At 48.5% G+C, this 18,880-nt stretch overlaps 1 protein-coding gene across 1 annotated transcript; it reads left to right on the forward strand.

Moving 5' to 3' along the window:
* The first annotated feature begins 3,437 nt into the window (after window positions 1-3,437).
* PMEPA1 (prostate transmembrane protein, androgen induced 1) lies at window positions 3,438-18,672 on the forward strand. The gene is made up of 4 exons (XM_009893477.1): window positions 3,438-3,447; window positions 10,691-10,845; window positions 17,757-17,810; window positions 17,911-18,672. The coding sequence occupies exons 2-4, from the start codon at window positions 10,732-10,734 to the stop codon at window positions 18,457-18,459; spliced, it is 717 nt and encodes a 238-aa protein (XP_009891779.1). The 5' UTR covers window positions 3,438-3,447; window positions 10,691-10,731; the 3' UTR covers window positions 18,460-18,672.
* The last annotated feature ends 208 nt before the right edge of the window (window positions 18,673-18,880 follow it).

An 18,880-nucleotide genomic window follows, 5' to 3' on the forward strand; every position in this document is an offset into this window, starting at 1 on the left:
GGAGGGTGGGAGAAACAGGCACACAAAGGTAGAGAAATGGCTGGCGTATGCAAGATTTTAGAGAGTTGGAGTGTCCCAAAGAGCCTCATTAGTTCTCATTGCTCTGAGGGAGCTGTTTAATGTCTTTAGGAGTTTCTCTAAACAAGTCTCCAGTTGACAGGTCTCTGCTCAGAGCCAGGAGGTGTCCCAGTGGAAAGAGCTGGTGACCCCAGCTCTCACGTTGGCAATTTCCATGTGAAAGCTGAGTGCTGCTGTGCCAATTCTGCCTTTCTGGCCCTTGAATGCAGGTCCTGCTCCCCGCAGTGGCCACCGTGGCCATGCTAGCTCAGGAAGGTCACTTTTTAAAAACAGGCACAGCGGTGTGATCAGGACAGTTACTGTGTTTTAAGGACTAAAAAAAATTTCTGAGGCTCAACCAGTCCAATACTTCTGTGGCTATAAGCATGAAATGGGGCCATTTCCTTTAAAACAAACAAACAAAAAAAGAGGGTGGGGATGCAGGATCATCATTTGCCAGTGACTCAGAGGATGTGATGCTTGATTACCCGGGGTGACAAATGAAGAAAACGAACTAAATTAAATGCACAGTTGTGGCCCAAGGATTTACACTATGAACATGGCTTTTTGGGGCCCCATCACCATTTTTCCAGCAATGTTTTTCCTCAAACTGTCTCCTTTTCTGAGTCCCACTTGCTCTCTGCCCTCCTGCCCCCCTCTCAGCCTGCCTTCATGAACTCGCACAGCGTTATTTCTGCTTGCTACATCGGAACTGGCCACTGTGAGTCTGGAAATGCAATTTAGCTGTTAACTGTACTGATGATGCATGAAGCGGGACCAAATCCAATGGGTTCTTCCCAGCTGTCCTGCCTGTTGTCATGGTCCTGATCCTGTTTTCTTTGATGCTTGGTGTTGCTGCTGCTCCAGCCTCAAGATGCTGCTGAATAGCACCCACGGTGGCGATATCAAGATCATATTCTGTATCTATCTCCAGTACTTCCCGTGCTGCCTTGTAAACAAATACAATTGTTGACAATATGATGGGGCCTTTGTATGTGGTGTTATGGAGGTATTATTTAGAAGATAAATGTAGCAGATACTAATACACGGATATTGCAGTAATGATTTTGCCTGGTCTGATTGTTTGTAAGACGACCTAACAGGCGGGTGGTGGAGGGTGAGTAATCTGCCATGTGAAGTTCTTTGTTCTTTCATCTCTTCTTCCCCGTTCACAGTCTGAGAGAGAGAGAACATTGGTCTCTTTAACAAGTGGAGCTCGGCATCTGGTGGATGAAATGGCCTCTGTAAACCAGGAGACGTGTTCGGTGCTGCACCCTCTCTGGCAGCCTTTGGGTTCCAGCTGTTGCCTGGAGCTGTTTTGGTTCTTGCTTAAATTAGAGCAGTTCAAACGTAATGTTTAGCATAATGGGCATGTCCCTTTTCCAGGCAGGGCTGGGAAGGATGCGCCAGGGCAGAGCTGCTTGCACTGGGCTGTGTTGCTGCCCTGCCAGGGTATTTTCCTCTGTGGCGTATGTATGAACAGGGGAGCACGAGGGGCTGTGGTCAGACATGGTCCCAACACTGAGCCTGCTGCCTCTCCAGTGGGATGGTGCAGAGTCCGAGTCCCTGCAGCTGCTCACTGAGGAGTTGTGAGTTTGTTCGCTACCAAAATCATAGCTTGGAAGGGTGACTAGATTCAGATGGCTCTTCTCTAATTCACATTCTTTAGCCCTGAGTAGAAAAAATGAGGTCCACTCTTTGGCTACATTGCTTAACCCACATCCTTTTACAGAGGCTTTGATGAGCATCTGGCATAACAACTGCACTTTGGATGGACTTGGTTCTGCTGAGTTTACCCTCCGGTCCTTCTAGGGAGCCACATGCTGCTCTAAAGCGTGCTCAAATTTTGCTGTAACTTCTGTTCCCTGCTCTCCAAAAGTATGCTCGCAGCCAGCAGGCACAACGTAGGCCCTTGGGGCAGGGAGGGCTCTGAACCCAGCATGAGGACCGGGCAAACCTCAGGCCAGCTCTGTGGACTCTGCCTTGGTCCAGACCTGCTGCAGACCAGTTCGGTAATGGCAGCTCTGGCCTTTCTGGGTCTCTGCTTACAAAAGACAGCTTGTTGATATGTGTAAGGCAAGGTGGTACAGGGTGTCCTCAGCTTTCATTTTCCAAAAGTGATTAGGACTTGTTTTGTGCCCTAATTATTGGGGCATGCAAGGTAGTGGTAGGCTCTCAGCTGTTCACGGCAGGGACTGTCCTTGTGTGTCTCCTTGCTCTCAACAGTGCCTCTGGGCAGTGCTGAAGCTGTGGTCCGCTGAAATGTCAGCAAAGACTGGGGAGGGGAGTGGGTCAGGTTGTCAAGTAGCTGACAGAATGGATAAGGATGTCCCTCATCTTCCTCCTCTGCAGCCTGCTGGTGCCCAAGCTCCTGCCCTTGCTGCTGCCTTCAGCCAGAGATGTGGGTGCTGAGAACGGCTGAAAGTCAGACCCATCGCTTCTCATTTAGGGCAGTGTCTCTGGCTACCCATAGACAATAAGTTTTGTGTGAAGACAGCAGCCCAGGTCTGTTGGAGAAAATGCTGGGTCATATTCTCCTGCCTGTCAAAGCCCCTGCATAGGTAGGGGAGCAGGCAGGGACCTCTGGACCAGCAGCTGAGAAGGATGCTCACTATAGGTTGCTAATGAAGCAAACCAGGTTTTGGGTGCTGACAGACACTTACTTATGCTGGAAGAGGGGGCCTTGGTCTGCCCCTATTCCAAGACTTGTTTTCCATTTGCTCTTTGAGGAGCTGTACAAGCGTTTAAGGTTACTGGTCTGAAACCGTTCTTGGCTAACATCCTTGAGCATCCCTGCTCGGCATCCCATAGAGCTTGTAAGTGCAGAATTTGGGGAATCACGGACAGGAAGGAAGGATGCATGGATGCTTTTCAGCTCCAAGCTTCAAATTATTGCCAGTACCAGCCTGATTTGGACTTAGATTTCTCCCCATCACCTTCCTGATTAGTCTTGAATAGCCTCCTCTGCACATGCGCAGTCAAAATGTAGCTGTACCCTTATTTATGTCTTCTACATACTTTTTTAAATGTAACTAGAGCACTGCCATCAAGGGCTATAAGGAACCTCTTCAAACGGAAGATGCCCAAGGGTGGGGGTGGGTGAAAAGACGAGAAAATTGGGAGGACAGGGACTGCAGTCAGGGCTGTGCGCATCTCTGCTGCGTCTTGCTTGGAGTCGTGCAGCCAGGGCAGCTCTGTGAGTATCAGAGATATTAATGGAAAATCAGGGATGAAAGTGATCACTGCAGATTTGTGAAGATTTTTCATTAATTCATCTGGTTAATTTTGCCATGCCTGGAAAGACTGGAGCGGGGGTGTGGGGGTGTGGAGACCTTCCTTTCCAGGGTAGGGGATGCATGGAGGATGGAGTGTTGCAGTCAGTTGAACTTAGTCTAAATCCCCAAGGATTATGGAAGAAGCCGGGACACGCGGTGTGACATTACAGTGCCACTGTATTTAGCTGATGGTAGGTAGCAATTCATTTAGGGATTTCACAAGCTTCAGGAGTGGATGTGACCCGACTGTCCCCAGTCCCCTGGGGCTGTGCTGCGGGCTGGTGCTGCTCACGGGGCACTGCTGCGGGACAGTCCCCGCTGAGCTGCCCCGCTCCTCGTCATTGTGGGCTCTTGGCTGGGATCTGTTGAATCACGGTGCAGTCACCTGCGTGAGCCACACTCCGTAAATAACCACAGGAGGCCCATGAGGCGGCTGTGTGTGGCAGGGAGTGGATGGTGCTGCTTCATAGTTGGAGCGAGGGCTCTGAGGGTGGAAAGCAAGATGCTTTTCTCAGCTCTGCTTTCTCTAAGCATCACCTGGCTCTTAGCGTGGTGCTGAGAGGTATCCTTCTGCCACCCTGCAGGAGGCACGTGTTCGCCCAGAGGCTGGTTGCTGGCAGAGGGCTCCGGTGCCCTGTGCTGCACATTCCCCATTTGTGCCAATAGGTTTGTGCCCAGTGATTGTGTCGTGCTGCTGGTGAACTCTTTGGCTCCATGCCTGCACCAAGGGCCGTGCTCCTCCTGCAGTCCTGGGAGGGACCGGGTTCCTCAGCGCGGCTGTGTCAGCGCTGGGTCTCACTCCGGGGCTGGGTGACCCGGGGAAAGACTTTGTCCCTCTGCGGTGCATGGGCTGGGAACCTGGGCTGGCCACGGGGCAGCTGATCTGGGTGCCTGGGGTCAGGGTGAGCATTCCTCTGCTCACCGTGGTGCATCTCCCACACCAAGCTTTGCTTCCAGCTACTTGCCCTCTTTGGTCTCCCCCCCGCCAGCCCCCTGTGTCTGTGCATTGACTTCATCTGTAGGCTGTGGCTCTGCCGCACGAGCCGGTGGGGAAGCTGTGGTGTGCCCACCACTGTGGGCAAACCCTTGCTTTAAAACCCTGCATGGGCACCTGCAGGCCCGGCTGGGGCGGTCAGGGGTGCTGCAGGGCAGCTCCGGCTACCTGCCGTTAGAAGGCATGCCTAGCCTATGTCTTCTGGAGGCTAGAGCGATGCTGCCCAGGTTTGTATGAGACCTGATTACATCCCTTTGGACTTCAACAGTCTTTTTTTCTTTTCTGTGACTTGTGCTATTGCAGATGTTGGAGCAAAGTTGGAAGTTTCCCCATAGTGGTACCTGACGTTCCCAAAGCCCGATGAAGGCGTTACCTGCCTCTGTTACCAGATCTCCTCTGTCAGGCATGTGGAGCAACCTCAAAACATGTTTTTAGATGTATTTTCCCAAAGAACGCTAACAAAACGAGTGATAATGGGGCTTGATGCTGAGGGACAATCATGGGAGCATCCAGAAGCTGAGGTGCATATACCGTCCTTTCTGGGTAGAAATTAACTGATGGCTCATTAACTTTACAGAGCAAGGTTTGCTCAGGAGGTCTCTCATCGTGACTGGGATGAAGTGGGGTGTTGGCTTGCCTCACACCGGGCTGATGTCCACCAGAACATGAAATCAGCCGCAGGAGTTTTTTCTCCACACCCTTAAGAGTGTGTTTTTGATAGTCTGTGTGAGCTTGTGACTGGACTCGTCGTGCTTGAACTGTCCCAGCAATCTGTTTCAAGTCAGAACTAAGGGGTTTTTAATGATAAAAATACCCAGAGGAAGTGAAAGTGAACATAGGAGAAGCAAAGTATTCTGCAGAGGATTCTCTTCTTGCTTTAACTTTGTCTCAGCAAAACAGACTTGGGTTTTAGCACGGTGCACCACAGCCCTTGTGATGACTGGCATATTTTTTTAGAACATTTTTCTTAGGAATTGTGCCTAGTGCAGCTACATTTGTTCAGCTTAGCCATTATTTCCTGAGTAATTTCACTTTTCCTTCTCATCACTTCTCTCCTGATACGCAATTTCAATATGTATAGAAATTATAATTGAAGCTTACAGATAACTGTTTTGACCTGCAGATGTGTATTATACTCAGCTGAAAGCAAAGGTCATCTTCACTGACAACCTGTGTGAAAGCTGTTCTGTCCACTTGTAAATGATAGCTGGAGTACCTGTAATTACTGCAGCAAAATGCAGGTGTGGGGTTGTTTTTTTGCCTCCACTTTATAATTGCCAGTGCTTTGGAGTGTTTGTCTTCAGCAGTGATACTCTTATGTGGAAGGAAGAGCATTAATATGGTTTATCATAAGCATTTTATGAACTGTAGTATCGCTGTAAAAAGTAAGGAAATGCATTTAAATATGTCATAGCCTCACCTCCCCTGCGGCTGTTGTGAACAGTGTGTGTCTGCAGAGGCTCAGTGCTCCATCGACTCAAATAGCTCTCCCTCCATGCTGAAATATTTATAAATCCTAAACCTGTGGGTGCTGAGCATTTTGTTCGTAGGTACTTGAAGAAGCTCTGGGATGCACCTTTCCGCAGCTGCTTTTACTGAGCCATAAAGGTGGTCTCCGGTGGGAGGAGTGGGGCTGGGCGCCCCAGCAGCCATGGGGGTGAGGTGCCTCCGCGTCGGCAGCATGTGCCAGCCACCTTCCATTTTCATAAGTATCAGGCACTTCAGAGCCTTACCGTCGCAGTGGCCGGGCAGCAAGGGCGTGTGCTGCCTTCCTCCAAAAAGCCCTCTGAGCAGGAGAGCAGCCGCAGCCTGCACGTTGCAGCGTCTGCAGGCTTTGGGAAGCGGTGGAGTCTCCTGTCGTTCCTCCGCGTAACCCTGTAATCTGCTGTGAAACCCTTATTCAAGGCCACGTGTGGCTTAAAGTGGCAAGCGAGCAACAAACTTGAAGAATGGAACCTGACAGGTGATTTTTTTCCTTTATCACGAATATCCGGTTTCAGGATTGTGAGAATCTGGGGGCAAAATGCTAGTTGCAGAACGGTTGCATGTGAGCGTCTAGACAGAAAAAACAGAAAAGCAGGTTGTGTCACTTAAATGTGATGTCTGAACCTGTTAGTTTGAAACATGTTCTGGAGTAAAAATTATGCAAAATTAAATTAGTGTGACCTTACTTTGCATTTGCAGGCTGAATATGCCCATGTTGTAAAGCCTAGTGCATTTATAACACTTCCCTTGGGGAAAATTACAGAGAGAAATGGAATGAGGTCTCTTCTAATTGAAAAGTGACAATGATTAGGAAGACAAATACAGAATGCGTTGAATTTTTTTTTCTTGTTTTGTTGTATGTGTGTTTTTAAGAATACCAGTGGAATCATAAATTATGTGCTTTGCAGTTTGTCTTGTTTTTCATTCCCCAAAGGTTTTTTGTTAGCATAGCAGCCAAATTGCACTTGTATAATGTATTAACTCCAAGTTTGGATTTTTAATGATCTTTCTTCATTAGTTTGACTGAGCTGCTCAGACAAAATTTTACCGAGTGTATCCAGCTTCCCAGAGTGTTGTTCCCCCCCCCCCCTTTTCTGCAAGTGAAGGCCATGAAGACAAGTTAAAACAGAAGGAAAGTTGGCTAAAACTTTGTCGCCTTGAGTGGGCGTGAGTCTTGAAAGTCGAAAAGCACAAATTGAACACGTGGGACTTTTTTTGGTTTGGTTTGATTTTTTTTTTTTTTCTCCCAAAGGCCAGACAGGGCAACATGACTGTTCGTGGGATTAAAGCTCATCTCAAGGTACCCGCTGCAGGTGGTGCAGGGAGCGGAGGTTCCTGCTGGGTTTGGCTTCCTTACGTATACGTACAGCACTGGGAAGAAACTTTAATTTCAGCAGCACCACTAAAGAAGACGTGGGGGCAGATACATTTGTGGTATATGATACTTAAAGGTTCCAGCCCTTGTCTGTGTTGCAGGACAAGGATAGATGTGCTCCGCTGCAGTGATTAGGCTGTTTGCTTCCCTGTGCTAATGAAGGAGGTCGGAGATGAGCAAGGCCATTGGCATGAAAAGGCCGAAGTCCAAATGGGGGGAGCTGATCAGGTTTTATCATCGAGACACATTTCACCAAACCCATTTACAGAACGTTAATTTGCAGCTTAATTGGTCTCCCTCCTCCCACAAAGCAAGATACTAAAATTGTTCTATTGGTAATGACGGTGTGACTGCTGTAGCGTTAGACTAGATTCCACTGAAATAACCCAATTTAGACTTTGAAGAGCAAGGCATGATGTGTGGCCGAACGCTGCCTGGGCCTCCTGGCCTCCCACTGTGGTCCCCGAGGGGGTCCAGCCCATCCCCATGACCAGTTCCAGGAGAACATTGAGGGAGAGGTGGGGTGGGAGGAGCGTCCCCTTCCTTGTGGTAATCATGCTGGGCCTTACTATTGCACCTCTTGGCAACTGTTTTGTCATAGCCCAATTGCAGGAGTCCCAGAGCTAGAGTAAACAGCGTTCGGGGCTGGATAGGGATGGATGAGATGCCGGCGTGTTGTCCCAGATTCTGGCGGAGTTCCCACCCTTTCTTCTGCTTCAGGCTCTGCTCGTTACGTGTCTGTACATGTGTGCAGGAAGCTTGGCTTAGGTCATTTGTGAATGACGCAGGTCTCGTGTGTGTTCCTTCCTAGGATGGAGTCAGGGCAGTGCTTCCTGATGGCCAAAACTTCGCCTGTGTCACCAAAGCACCGTGACCAATTTAGCAAGTTTTGGTTCACTTAAGGGACCTCTCATCCTAGGAAACAAACTTTCCTTTACAACTACCTTGGTCTTGTTTTTCTTCAGAAATATAACCTCTTTTAACAGAAAAGGAAGCTTTCCATCACTGGCCTCATCTATGTTTTTTCTTTTCTCACTGTGGCTAAAGCACACGTTGCGTTTTGAGGCTGGACTGACTCATCTTCCTGAAAACCTTGGTTGTTTTTTCTTTTTTATTTTCTGTAATGAATTCTGCAGAAAGTGGGCTCTGTACCCAAGCAGAGTGGCTGCTCTCCAGCCTGTGGGCTCTGCTGCCTAGGTGTAGGTGAGGCAGAGTTGGGTGTCCCAACTCCAGGTGTTGGGGCATCCCATGCCTGGCTGGGGTACTGCAGCTTCACCCTACTGGTTGGGGGAATGCCGGTCAACGGGGATGCTGTCAGTGCCTCTGGGTGCAGCTGGCACTAGGACATGCCTTTGGGCCATGTAGAGACACTCCCCTACATGGCGGCGGGGTAACATGGGAAGGAACATTGTGCTTTTTGCTTTTTTCTTTTTTTTTTTTTTAAATGGTTTTGCATCATCGTCTTTTTACCAGCCCTTTAAGTTTTGGTGTGTTTGTGCATCTGGCTATTATGAATTATGCTTAGAAGACAAAACCTATTTCAGCCTGTTCCTCCAGCACAGGGCACCCATGGCAGCTCTTGGATCCGGTCACCTGTCATTCCCACGGGCGAGCTGTGCCGCTGCTTCGGGGCTGGATCATAAATTTTTGGGAACGTGTGTTTTTCCAGGCTCTTCCCCTCACAGTGGCGTTCGGGAAGCTTGCTGGGGTTACTGTGAAAGACCCAAAGCTCCTCTTTTAAGAAGGTGCCTTTAGCTAAAAGGCATTTTTAAGACAAAACTCCTCTGCCTGGCTTTTAATCCCTCTCTTCCCATCCTGTGTGTGATCTTCCAGTGTAGAGGCAGCTGCATTTTAGGGGTGCTGTAAGTATATGGATGCTCATGCATCAAACTTTAAGTGACAGATAAGTCTCCTGCTTTCAAGGCATAATTCTGCTATTTGAAGGTGGTGGGCAGAGCTGGTTAAGCATTTTGGGCAATGGCAGAAATAGCTGCTGTTTAGCAGAATGAGCTCCAAGGTAACTGGCAGCACTTACCACCTGGGCTGTTTTCTTGACATTTATTTGCTTTTACTGGCACTTAAATGCCACCTGCCAGGAAAAAAAAATCCATTAAAAAAAAAAAAAATTAAATTTGCTTGACTCAGCAGAAGCCACCCCAGCTGGTACAAACAGTGTGATGCTGCCCTTCGAGGCATGATGGGTCTTCCTGTGTATCGGCAAATATATATATATGTGTGCCTGTCTGTATAGATAAAATACAGATAGCAGCATCCATGATAGCTGAGGGCACGGCTTTCCAAAACTGGATTTTATAGCTGTCCCTATTGAGAAGCAAACAAAGTTTAAACACCCAGAACTATTGAATTTTGCTGGTCTGGCCCCTCCTTTCCAATGAGCACTGAAGTTGCTGTGGCCCCGTCCTGGGCTCCACGAGCCCAGGGCACTGCTGGCACCAGGGGGTTTGCGGGGAGTGACTGAGCAGTTTGGGGATGGCGTCTGCTCTCTGGGTCCCAAAAGGTGTGGAAATAACAACCCCAGTGCTACGTTTGCCTCCAGTACTCAATTTTCCTTAGCCTCGGAGAGGCATGAGGAATTATTTCCTTAGAAAATTTTAGGAGTAGCTTCTTACTGCCTCCTGCCAAGTGTCTCTGGAGTTAACTGGATAGGCTGTTGTTTGCTTATTCTTGTTTGTTCGGGGGATTTTTGGCATTTTTCCTTTACGCCAGTTCAAGCCACTCAAGCTGCCACTGTCAGCTGGCCGAGCCCTGAGCTGAGGGATGTCTGGAGCTCTGGGGCACGGCCCCCATGGGCAGCTGCAGTGTGCCCATCTGGCATCTCACCAAAAAGCAGGAGGTCTCCCTGCCTGCGCCCTGCGGTGGATGGGCTAGCACTGGGGAGAGGGGGGCTGCCAGCACCAGTGCCTGGTGTGCCATGCTGCGGGCTCCCCGTGCCACTGTTCGACCTCCCTGACAGAGGGGACGATATGTGCCTGGTGTGAGGGTGTGCTGAGGAGGACCTCAGTCCAGTCCTCCCTGGAGGAAGGAGTGGTGGTGATGGGAAGAGAATTGCAAAAATTTAGCTTGCACTTGGCTAAATTGTTTCATTAGGATGAATTATGCTGGTTCATGGCTCCATGGCCCCGAGTGAGGCACACACAGCACTGAAATGCTGCTGGTTTTGTAGCCGGCGGTGGGGGCATCCAGCACACTGCAGCTGGGAGGGCTTTGGGAAGTCCTGTCTGCATTCTAGCTTGGAAACACTCTGCTTTGTAGATCCTCTTTAAAGATCCCTCCTAGAGACTCTTCTGTGGCACTGAAAAAGTGAATGAGTTTTTATTAAGTAAGTAGCTGGGCTCAAAGCGCGCAGAACCCAGGTAGGCATGTGAGAGGGCTTTATGGGGGAAGGATGCAGTGGTGTCATTGGCGTCTCAGCCACATTATTTCTTGTGCTCAATTACATGCTGCTTTTTCTGGTGGCTTAAAGTCTGTCTGTCTCTCTTGCAGCGGAGTTGGAATTTGTACAGATAATCATAATCGTGGTGGTGATGATGGTGATGGTGGTGGTGATCACGTGTCTGCTGAATCACTACAAACTCTCTGCGCGATCCTTCATCAGCCGGCACAGCCAGGGAAGGCGGAGAGACGAGAACCTCTCATCAGTAAGTTACACCCTGCTTTTTGAACCCACATCATCCTACACTGTTTGCCAAATGATGTGGCATCGGGGAAACATTAAAGCCAAAGGCATTTGTTTGGGTCAGGTTTGCCCGTGTGCCACTTCATACTGCATGAAGAGACACCCTCCAGGTTGGGTCTTGGCATCATCTTCTGTCTCTCAGTCATTGGGGTAGGGGCCCTTTTAGGGATGCCTCTGGCTCTTTAGGGTTCTGTATGTTGTAATATATGGACAGCTGTAGCCTCTGCCTTTGCCCTGAGCTTTGCAACTCAAACGTTACATCAGTAAAGTAACTGCGCGAGGCTGTTCTTGGCGTGTTCTGTTCCTGAAACCACCACGTACTTTCAGCTGGTTGGGGTGCATATGCCTTGCTTTTAACAGCCCCAAACTATCGAGTGCTTTGGCGGCTCCAGTTGGAGAGTCTCAAGTGAATGTATAAAAACTTATTGCCTGCCTTGAAGAGAACAGGAAATCCTGAAAGACTTTTCTCCCATTTTCACCAATGGTGCTGTCGTTACTGTGATGGAGGGGAGGGGTCAGAAAACACTTGTCAGCCAGACAGGCGGAAATCTCTCCAAGGGGGTGCTCGAGAGGTTCCCTGTGTAACCCAGGCTCCCCGCTTCATAAAAGCCTGAGGAGAAACATGTTAATTGTACCTCTGACGGGGACTCGGGGGGCAGCCTCTCCAGCCTTGAGGCAGATGTTGGTTTATGTTGTTTCGTCAAATGCAGCAGCTCAGAGACACTTACAAGAACTGATAGAGACAGGACTTCGCGTTTTCTTACAGGGTGTGCATGTGCTGTTCACTGCTGCCTACATGGCTCTGTCTTCAGTGGAGGGATATCTTGTACTGATACTTCTGGTTTGGTGTTTTTTAGTGCTCCCCCTGAAGGATCTTAAAGCTCTTTAAATGATAGGGCTTCCTCAAGGTCACTGCTTCGTGCCCTCTCCTCTGCAGGCTTCCAGGGCAGGCTGAGCACGCCGGTGCTGCCTTGTGGTGGTCTGTGTGAGGCCGTGCTCTCTTGTATCAAATCCATGCTCGCTTCAAAAAAGATCAAATACTGGGATTGCTTGCTTTTTTCTTTTTTTCCTTCTATTCCCCCCCCCCCCCCCAAGTGAGAGAGATACCTAACATCTTTTGTTAAATAAGTCTTCGGTACAGTGCTGTTGAAGGCTGTCCAGCCAGCAGATGACCAGGGTATGGGCTGTCCCTCTGCTCCGTAGCTGCTCTTTTTGTCCCACATTACAGGAGAGCTGTGCAAACCCCAAGCTCAATTAAACTGCACTTTTTGTGGACTGTGGAGCACGTCTGCGGAAGGCACGGCAGTGAATGCGGCTCGTGGTCGTTTATTGATGCTGTGCAACAAGATCAAAGTTCTGGGAGTGTGTGATCCCACGTTAAACCAGCAGGCGCAAGGGTGGAGAATGCTGAAGCGCCTGCCTGCTTTGGGGATCAGAGCTAAACTCCCCTCATGCGTCTCGGCTCCTTGTGGAGTTGCAGAAATCTTATGTCTCTTACTGTCCCGTGCATGGGTTTCCAACAGCAGCAGAATATGAACATCCGAGCGTGTGAATTATTAAAAATAGCAGAAAGATTGTTTTCCCATTTCCAGATTTTTTTACTGTTTTATCATGTGCAGAATGTTTTACTTGAACAATACCAGAATGTTTCATTTTACATTTTCAAAGCAAATATCAGATAAGACATTTTTTGTTTTAATATACTGATTTGTTTTCTCAAGTGGCCTGTTTTTTATTTTCTTTAAAAAGAGGAAAGAAGGCTAACATGGAAAGACAAGTAAAAATCACATGGAGTTTGAACAAAAATTCCAGGTTGAAGCAAATATTGTTGACTATTTAAAAAAAATACTGCCTTTTTCCCCTTTTTCCTTTTCTTTTTTAATTTTTTTTCTTTTTTAAATTCACCAGGCCAAAATTTCCAGTCATTTTTTGGCCCAGTCCTCACATCAAAACGGCTCCTTTATTTATTCAGCCTTCAGACACATCAGCAATTAAATGGCGTTTCAGCAAAGGTTTACCTCCGCGCCTCTGCTGGACCTCAGTGAGGGTGCGGAGTCTTCAAAACCTTTCTCAGAACTAAGGAGAGAAATGCAGATGTACCATTTTGGGGGTTTCCACACCTCTTATGATTCTTCCGCTTCTCCCTGCCCCTGCCTGTGCTGCGAGTGCAGCGTTGATGGACTGGCAGCCAAGCTTTCCTCTGGCCCGAGCACCCTCCTGGCGGGACAGAGAAGCCCCTCGTTACAGTGGCATCAGTCATAACAAAGATCTTAAAGGTAGCTCCATTTGGATTCAGCGCAGCACATCTTTTTGCAGAAAACAGCTTCGGTCTACATGAGTGCTGAAGGCTGGCAGGCAGAGGCTGCGCTGAACTGGATACTGGTTTATGTAATCCATTAAACTTGCCCTGAACTGGTGTTGGGCTTTTTAAATCCCAAACTTCATTTTGCTGCCGTGACTGCAGACAGGCACCAGAGTTGCATACATGCTTTTCATCTTTTGAAATATTAAAGTAGTTCATCCCATGGTCAGGATACTGCTAGGTCTCCCAGAGTTGTCCTTTTTTGTTGTTGTAGCTCAAAAATTACAGCTGAAGGAGAAATTAATTTCCCTGAAGGTTTTTCTTAATGTGGTTCTTGCTAGCAAGGAATTTTTGTATTACGTCATGTGTTTTTCCATCACTGTTCTTGCTGTACTTAAACTCTGTCTCCTTATAACAAGTACCTTTATTTTTCCAGAACTAAGAATATTTAAGAATTGATACTCAAAACTTTGTTGCAATTTGAATGGCACTATCCCTGCACCTTTGGAACACTGATATCATAGAATGGTTTAGGTTAGAAGGGACCTTAAAGATCATCTAAATGCAATTTCCAAGCATACCTTTGTCCCCCAAAATGGAAAATGTAAGTCCTCCTGAAGGCTCAGAGATTTAATCTCCACCATGCAGCTTTACAGAGAAAATTCTCTGACATTACTAGAACAACCGATTCTATAAAAGATGAAGATTGATCTCTAAAAAGAAATTAAAAAGTAATTTTAGGTTCTGCAGTGAGTCCTGGAATACTTGTGGAGGCTTTTACAGCCATATTGCTCATCAGGCAGCAGAATCTCAGCTTGCATTTCAGAAGACTATAGCTCTCTAGACTCAGCCATAGTCGAGATGAATTCAAGTCCGAAGTGTTCTGAAAATCAGAGGTGAGCGAGGAGGGCCCCGAGGCTGAGGATTTACAGTGGTGATGACCCCTCATGGGCAGCGTGGTTTTGCTTGGCTCGACAGGGCTATGTAGCCATCCCATGGCCGAAGATCGAAGGCTAAAAGTATGTATGTTTTCTGTCTCTGAGGCTTTGCCCTCCTCTGATGACTGACTGCCAGCAGTTTTCATCCCACTATGGAGTTTTCAGGAGAGATGAGCCGTTACCCAGATGGGCCACACAGTAGCGTGTGAGGCAGAGGGTTGGTCTTGGCGAGCAGTGACTGTGCTGTTGGCCATGGGCACGTAAGCATGTCCCGGTCAAGCCCTGGAGTCCCGGGAAGCGGTTAATAACAGCTGCAGAGATCCAGCTCCTACAGAAAGTGGGGTTGTCTGCTCCTTATCTCTCTGTGGGTCCCATTTTAATGGTGTTTCTGCTGGTTTGCTACTCTTGCATCCGCGTGTTGCATGGAGCATTGTTCCTGGACCACATCTGTACAAACCGATGAGTTAATGTGTGAGCCAGAGCCTTTCCTCTAAATGCCTGGGTGGGCTATTGGGTGCCGGCTTTGGGTGAGCGGGTACTTAGGGGTGGGGAATGCTTTGGGCAGCTCACGTAAGGGTGCCTAGGTGCCTTCCCCAGCACCTGCTGTGGCGGGAAGCCCCATCTGAGCATGGCAATACTCCACAGCCTGAGCAGCACTGGGCTGCAGCCGCCCTCATGGGAGCGAGCTGACATCGCTCCTGGGAATGGGGGAAGCAGATGGGATATTGCCATGGCACTGCCCACTGCCAAGTTAAATATAAAACATCTAGCAGAAGGCAGCGGGGTACTTGCTGCTCAGGAAGTCTGCCACAGGGGCACGGCAAAGTAAACACAGTTTTCAGAGTGCTTCCCGCTCCTGCCTGCTGCTTCGGTGTCCTTCGGGATGAGGTGTAGGGCTGGCAGCACATGTGACTGCGCTCAAAACCCTCCCCGTGCCCTTGGTGTCAGCTCCGTGGCTGAGCAGGGGGTAAGAGGCGAGGATTTGATCTGTGGCAGATGCTCTTGGGTCTTTGGCTGCTGGGGGAGTTTGACTGTAGGCTATCCCTGCAGGCAAGAAATACCCCTAAAATGGACCAGACTAAACAGCTGATGCCTGTGTAAACAGTTACATATTGAAGTCTCAAGGTCTGTATAAAACTTGGTGTTGCATTGCTCAGGAAGGGCTGTGTGGCACACAGCTCAACCAGCATGTACATTAGCTGCAGCTGGGGAGGGTGCCAGTATTGCAGCACTTAACCTCTGCTCCAAGGAGATGCTCCCTAAAAAACACCGAGAAGTGGGAAGAATCTAGGCCTTCTCATTTCCATATAAATCACTGTTTTCCTTGCACTGGCAACAGGACCGCCTTGAGGTTTATGTGCAGAGCTGAGCTTCAAAAACAGGAACCCGATGGGATTCTCTCCTCGTTATCTGATACCATGTGCGATGACACAAGAGAAAATATATTCCAAAGTTGGGGAAAATAAAGAAGAAAAAGGGAGGAGGGGGATCTAATGGGTGGCTTCTTTGGAAACTTGAAGGTGGTGCTGGTGCTGTGTCTTGGGAAGTCGGCTGCCTGTTGCGGGGTGCCCCAGTGCCAAGGCTCCTGCTGCAAGGCTTGGGGCTGGCTCTGGCCACAGGGACACCCCGGGCTGTTCTCTCCGAGCTGCTTCTGGGGGGAGTGGAGATGCTGCTCAGCTGCTTACTGGGATAGCTGCAGGGGTATGCAGCAACGTTTTCCCTTGCGTGCTGCAGCCTGGTATGAGGCCAGATGTGCTTCACAGCTGGAAGAGGTCCTGGGAGCATCATACAGGCAGAATCCCTTCTGACTTTATCACTGAAGGTGTCCGTGGTGCTGCGGTACCTTTGCAGCTTTTTACAGGCTTTCACTGGGGCACCAGGCTGCCCGGACCGCTGCCGCTGTTACTACAGAAATAGGTTTTTTTCATAGTAGGAAAGCTTGCGGTCATCTGAGAGCTCTGCTGCATAGGCTGGGCCACAGAACGGCCTTTGGATGGGACACCTTAAAGGGAAAAAGGGGAAAAAAAGACATCCTTGGTATTTTATTTCCACTGGTGGTAAATACTTCTGCTTGTGTCTGACTTGCTAATGCCTGAACTGGAGACTCACCTGCAAGGAACCAAGAGGTGCCAGCTACTCCAGGTTATAGTGGTGAGCCTTCTGGCTTGTTCTCCTCCAGCCCTGCCTTGTCAGGGGGAAGTTGCTATGTGTGAATATCAGCAATATTTAAATATTTTAGTTCTTAAGGCAAAAGTGTCGAGGGTGAACTGTGTATACTCAAAGTATCACCAGCAAATGGGAAGAACCTTTGTTTATTTTGATCATGAGTTGTAAACTAATCTCACCGTTTGGGGGAAATTGGCTTGTGGCTTTATCATACTCGGGGTTGTTGGCACCTGGGTTCACATTGCAGGGTCAGGGTGATGTAATGCTTGCAGTGTAAGGAAACATCTAGACCACAGTTTCTCAGTCTGTTTAAGCCAAGGACCACTTATCCTTTTGGGGAAAAAATACTCTAGAACCATCCTGTTGCTACAGATTTCTGGGTTTTTTTAGCTAAATCAAAATTAGGCTTAACATTTGGTTATTCACTTATTATCTTTATTTTCCCATGATTTCCATGATTGTGTGCATGAGAATGTGGGTGTGAGGTTTTTCTTTCTTTTTTTTTTAAATCTTGTCATTATTTCATGGAACATTTTCTGATGTCTTGTGAATCACCCACGGCTCATGGATCACAAATTGAAAAATACTCCTCTGGCATGTTTGAACCAGGGAGAGAAACATGCTGGGTGAGTGTGGGCGGGAGGGGGGAGGTCTGCAAATGGGGAGAGCGTTGTTTTCTAGTGTCATTCTCATCATTCATTCTGCAAGTGATCTATTAAATACAAATGGAGGTGAAAATTGAGGGAAACTTTAATCAGAAGTGTTGTTTTCACTGGTAATATGCTAATACCCTTAGCACATACCCATGCGATACCCAGCGTATGTGATACCCCTACTAGAACCTACTGGAACCTACATCTCTCCTATGGAGAAAGGCTTAGGGACTTGGGTCTTTTTAGTCTAGAGAAAAGAAGATTGAGGGGGGATCTTATTAATACTTACAAATACTTAACGGGAGGATGCCAGGGGGATGGGAGCAGTCTTTTTTCAGTGGCACCCAGTGATAGGACGAGGGGTAATGGGCATAAACTTGAACATAGGAAGTTCCATCTTAACATGAGAAGGAACTTCTTTACTTTGAGGGTAGTGGAGCACTGGAACAGGCTGCCCAGAGAGGTGGGGGAGTCTCCCACTCTGGAGACATTCAAAACCCGCCTGGACGCTGTCCTGTGCAACGTGCTGTAGATGACCCTGCTCTGGCAGGGGGGTTGGACTAGATGATCTCCAGAGGTCCCTTCCAACCCTAACCATTCTGTGATTCTGTGATTCTGTGAACCATTTTCCTGCTTCGAGGAGGGTGCATGCCATGCATTGCCGCAGCCGGAGAAGGGACACGTTGACAGCGGCAGCAGCAGCATCTTACCTAGACTCTGGTGCAGGATGAGACCAGGCAGGAGCTGTTTGCAGGAGCGTAACCCCTGCTGGCAATCAGACTCACTCTGTGCTCTCTTCTCCTTTCCAATGCAGGAGGGGAGCCTGTGGCCTTCGGAAAGCACTGTGTCGGGGAATGGAATAACAGAGGTGAGGGCAATACGGGTGCGGGTGCCACCGCCTTTCCCACTGTCCTGGGCTGCAGCGTCTCACGCTTCTCACCCTCTTTCTCTCTCGTTCTTCCTTTCAGCAGCAAATCTACACCCCGAGACCCAGTGACCGCCTGGCAGTGCCATCCTTTCTGCAGAGGGACCGCTTTAACAGGTTCCAGCCAACCTACCCCTACATGCAGCACGAGATTGACCTGCCGCCCACCATCTCACTGTCGGACGGTGAGGAGCCCCCCCCGTACCAGGGACCCTGCACGCTGCAGCTGCGAGACCCCGAGCAGCAGATGGAGCTCAACAGAGAGTCGGTCCGGGCGCCCCCCAACAGAACCATCTTCGACAGTGACTTGATAGATAACTCCGTGTACGGGGGGCCATGCCCCCCCAGCAGTAACTCTGGGATCAGCGCGACCTGCTATGGGAGCAATGGCAGGATGGAGGGACCGCCGCCGACGTACAGCGAAGTGATAGGGCACTACCCCGGGTCGACGTTTTACCAGCACCAGCAGAACAACAACGGGATGCCTTCCATCTTGGAGGGCAGCAGACTCCATCATTCACAAATCAATGGCCTTGAGAGCACAACCGGGTGGAACAAAGAGAAAGAGAAACAAAAAGGGCACCCTTTTTAAAAAAAAAAAAAGGCAAGAAAGTAAATGAAACACGCTGCACTTCTCGTTAAAAGAAAAAGGAGAGCGAGAGAATGAGTTGAGGAAGATGAGCAAAGGAAAAAAAAAAAAGCCCCATCTCTCCATATATAAATATTTACTTGTTATGTCTGGTCTGAATGCACAAGCCTACCAAGCTTGCAAAAACATTTCTTCATTGAGCTGTGTCTTGACATTTAAAAAGGAAAAAAAAACCCAACCGTAGTCCTTTTTTTTTGTTTCTAGTTGAGCTGTGTGTGAATGCTTTTTTTTATTTCACGTATCTTTAAAAACAAAATATTTGCACAAAAACATTTTGTTTAAAGATCTGCAATATAAATATATAAATATATATTAAAAATAAGAGAAAGTGTATGTGTAAGGAGCAGGAGTATTTTTGTATTAG

This window comes from Charadrius vociferus, unplaced genomic scaffold, assembly GCF_000708025.1.
Source record: "Charadrius vociferus isolate BGI_N301 unplaced genomic scaffold, ASM70802v2 scaffold259, whole genome shotgun sequence".
NCBI classification, from domain to species: Eukaryota; Metazoa; Chordata; class Aves; order Charadriiformes; family Charadriidae; genus Charadrius; species Charadrius vociferus.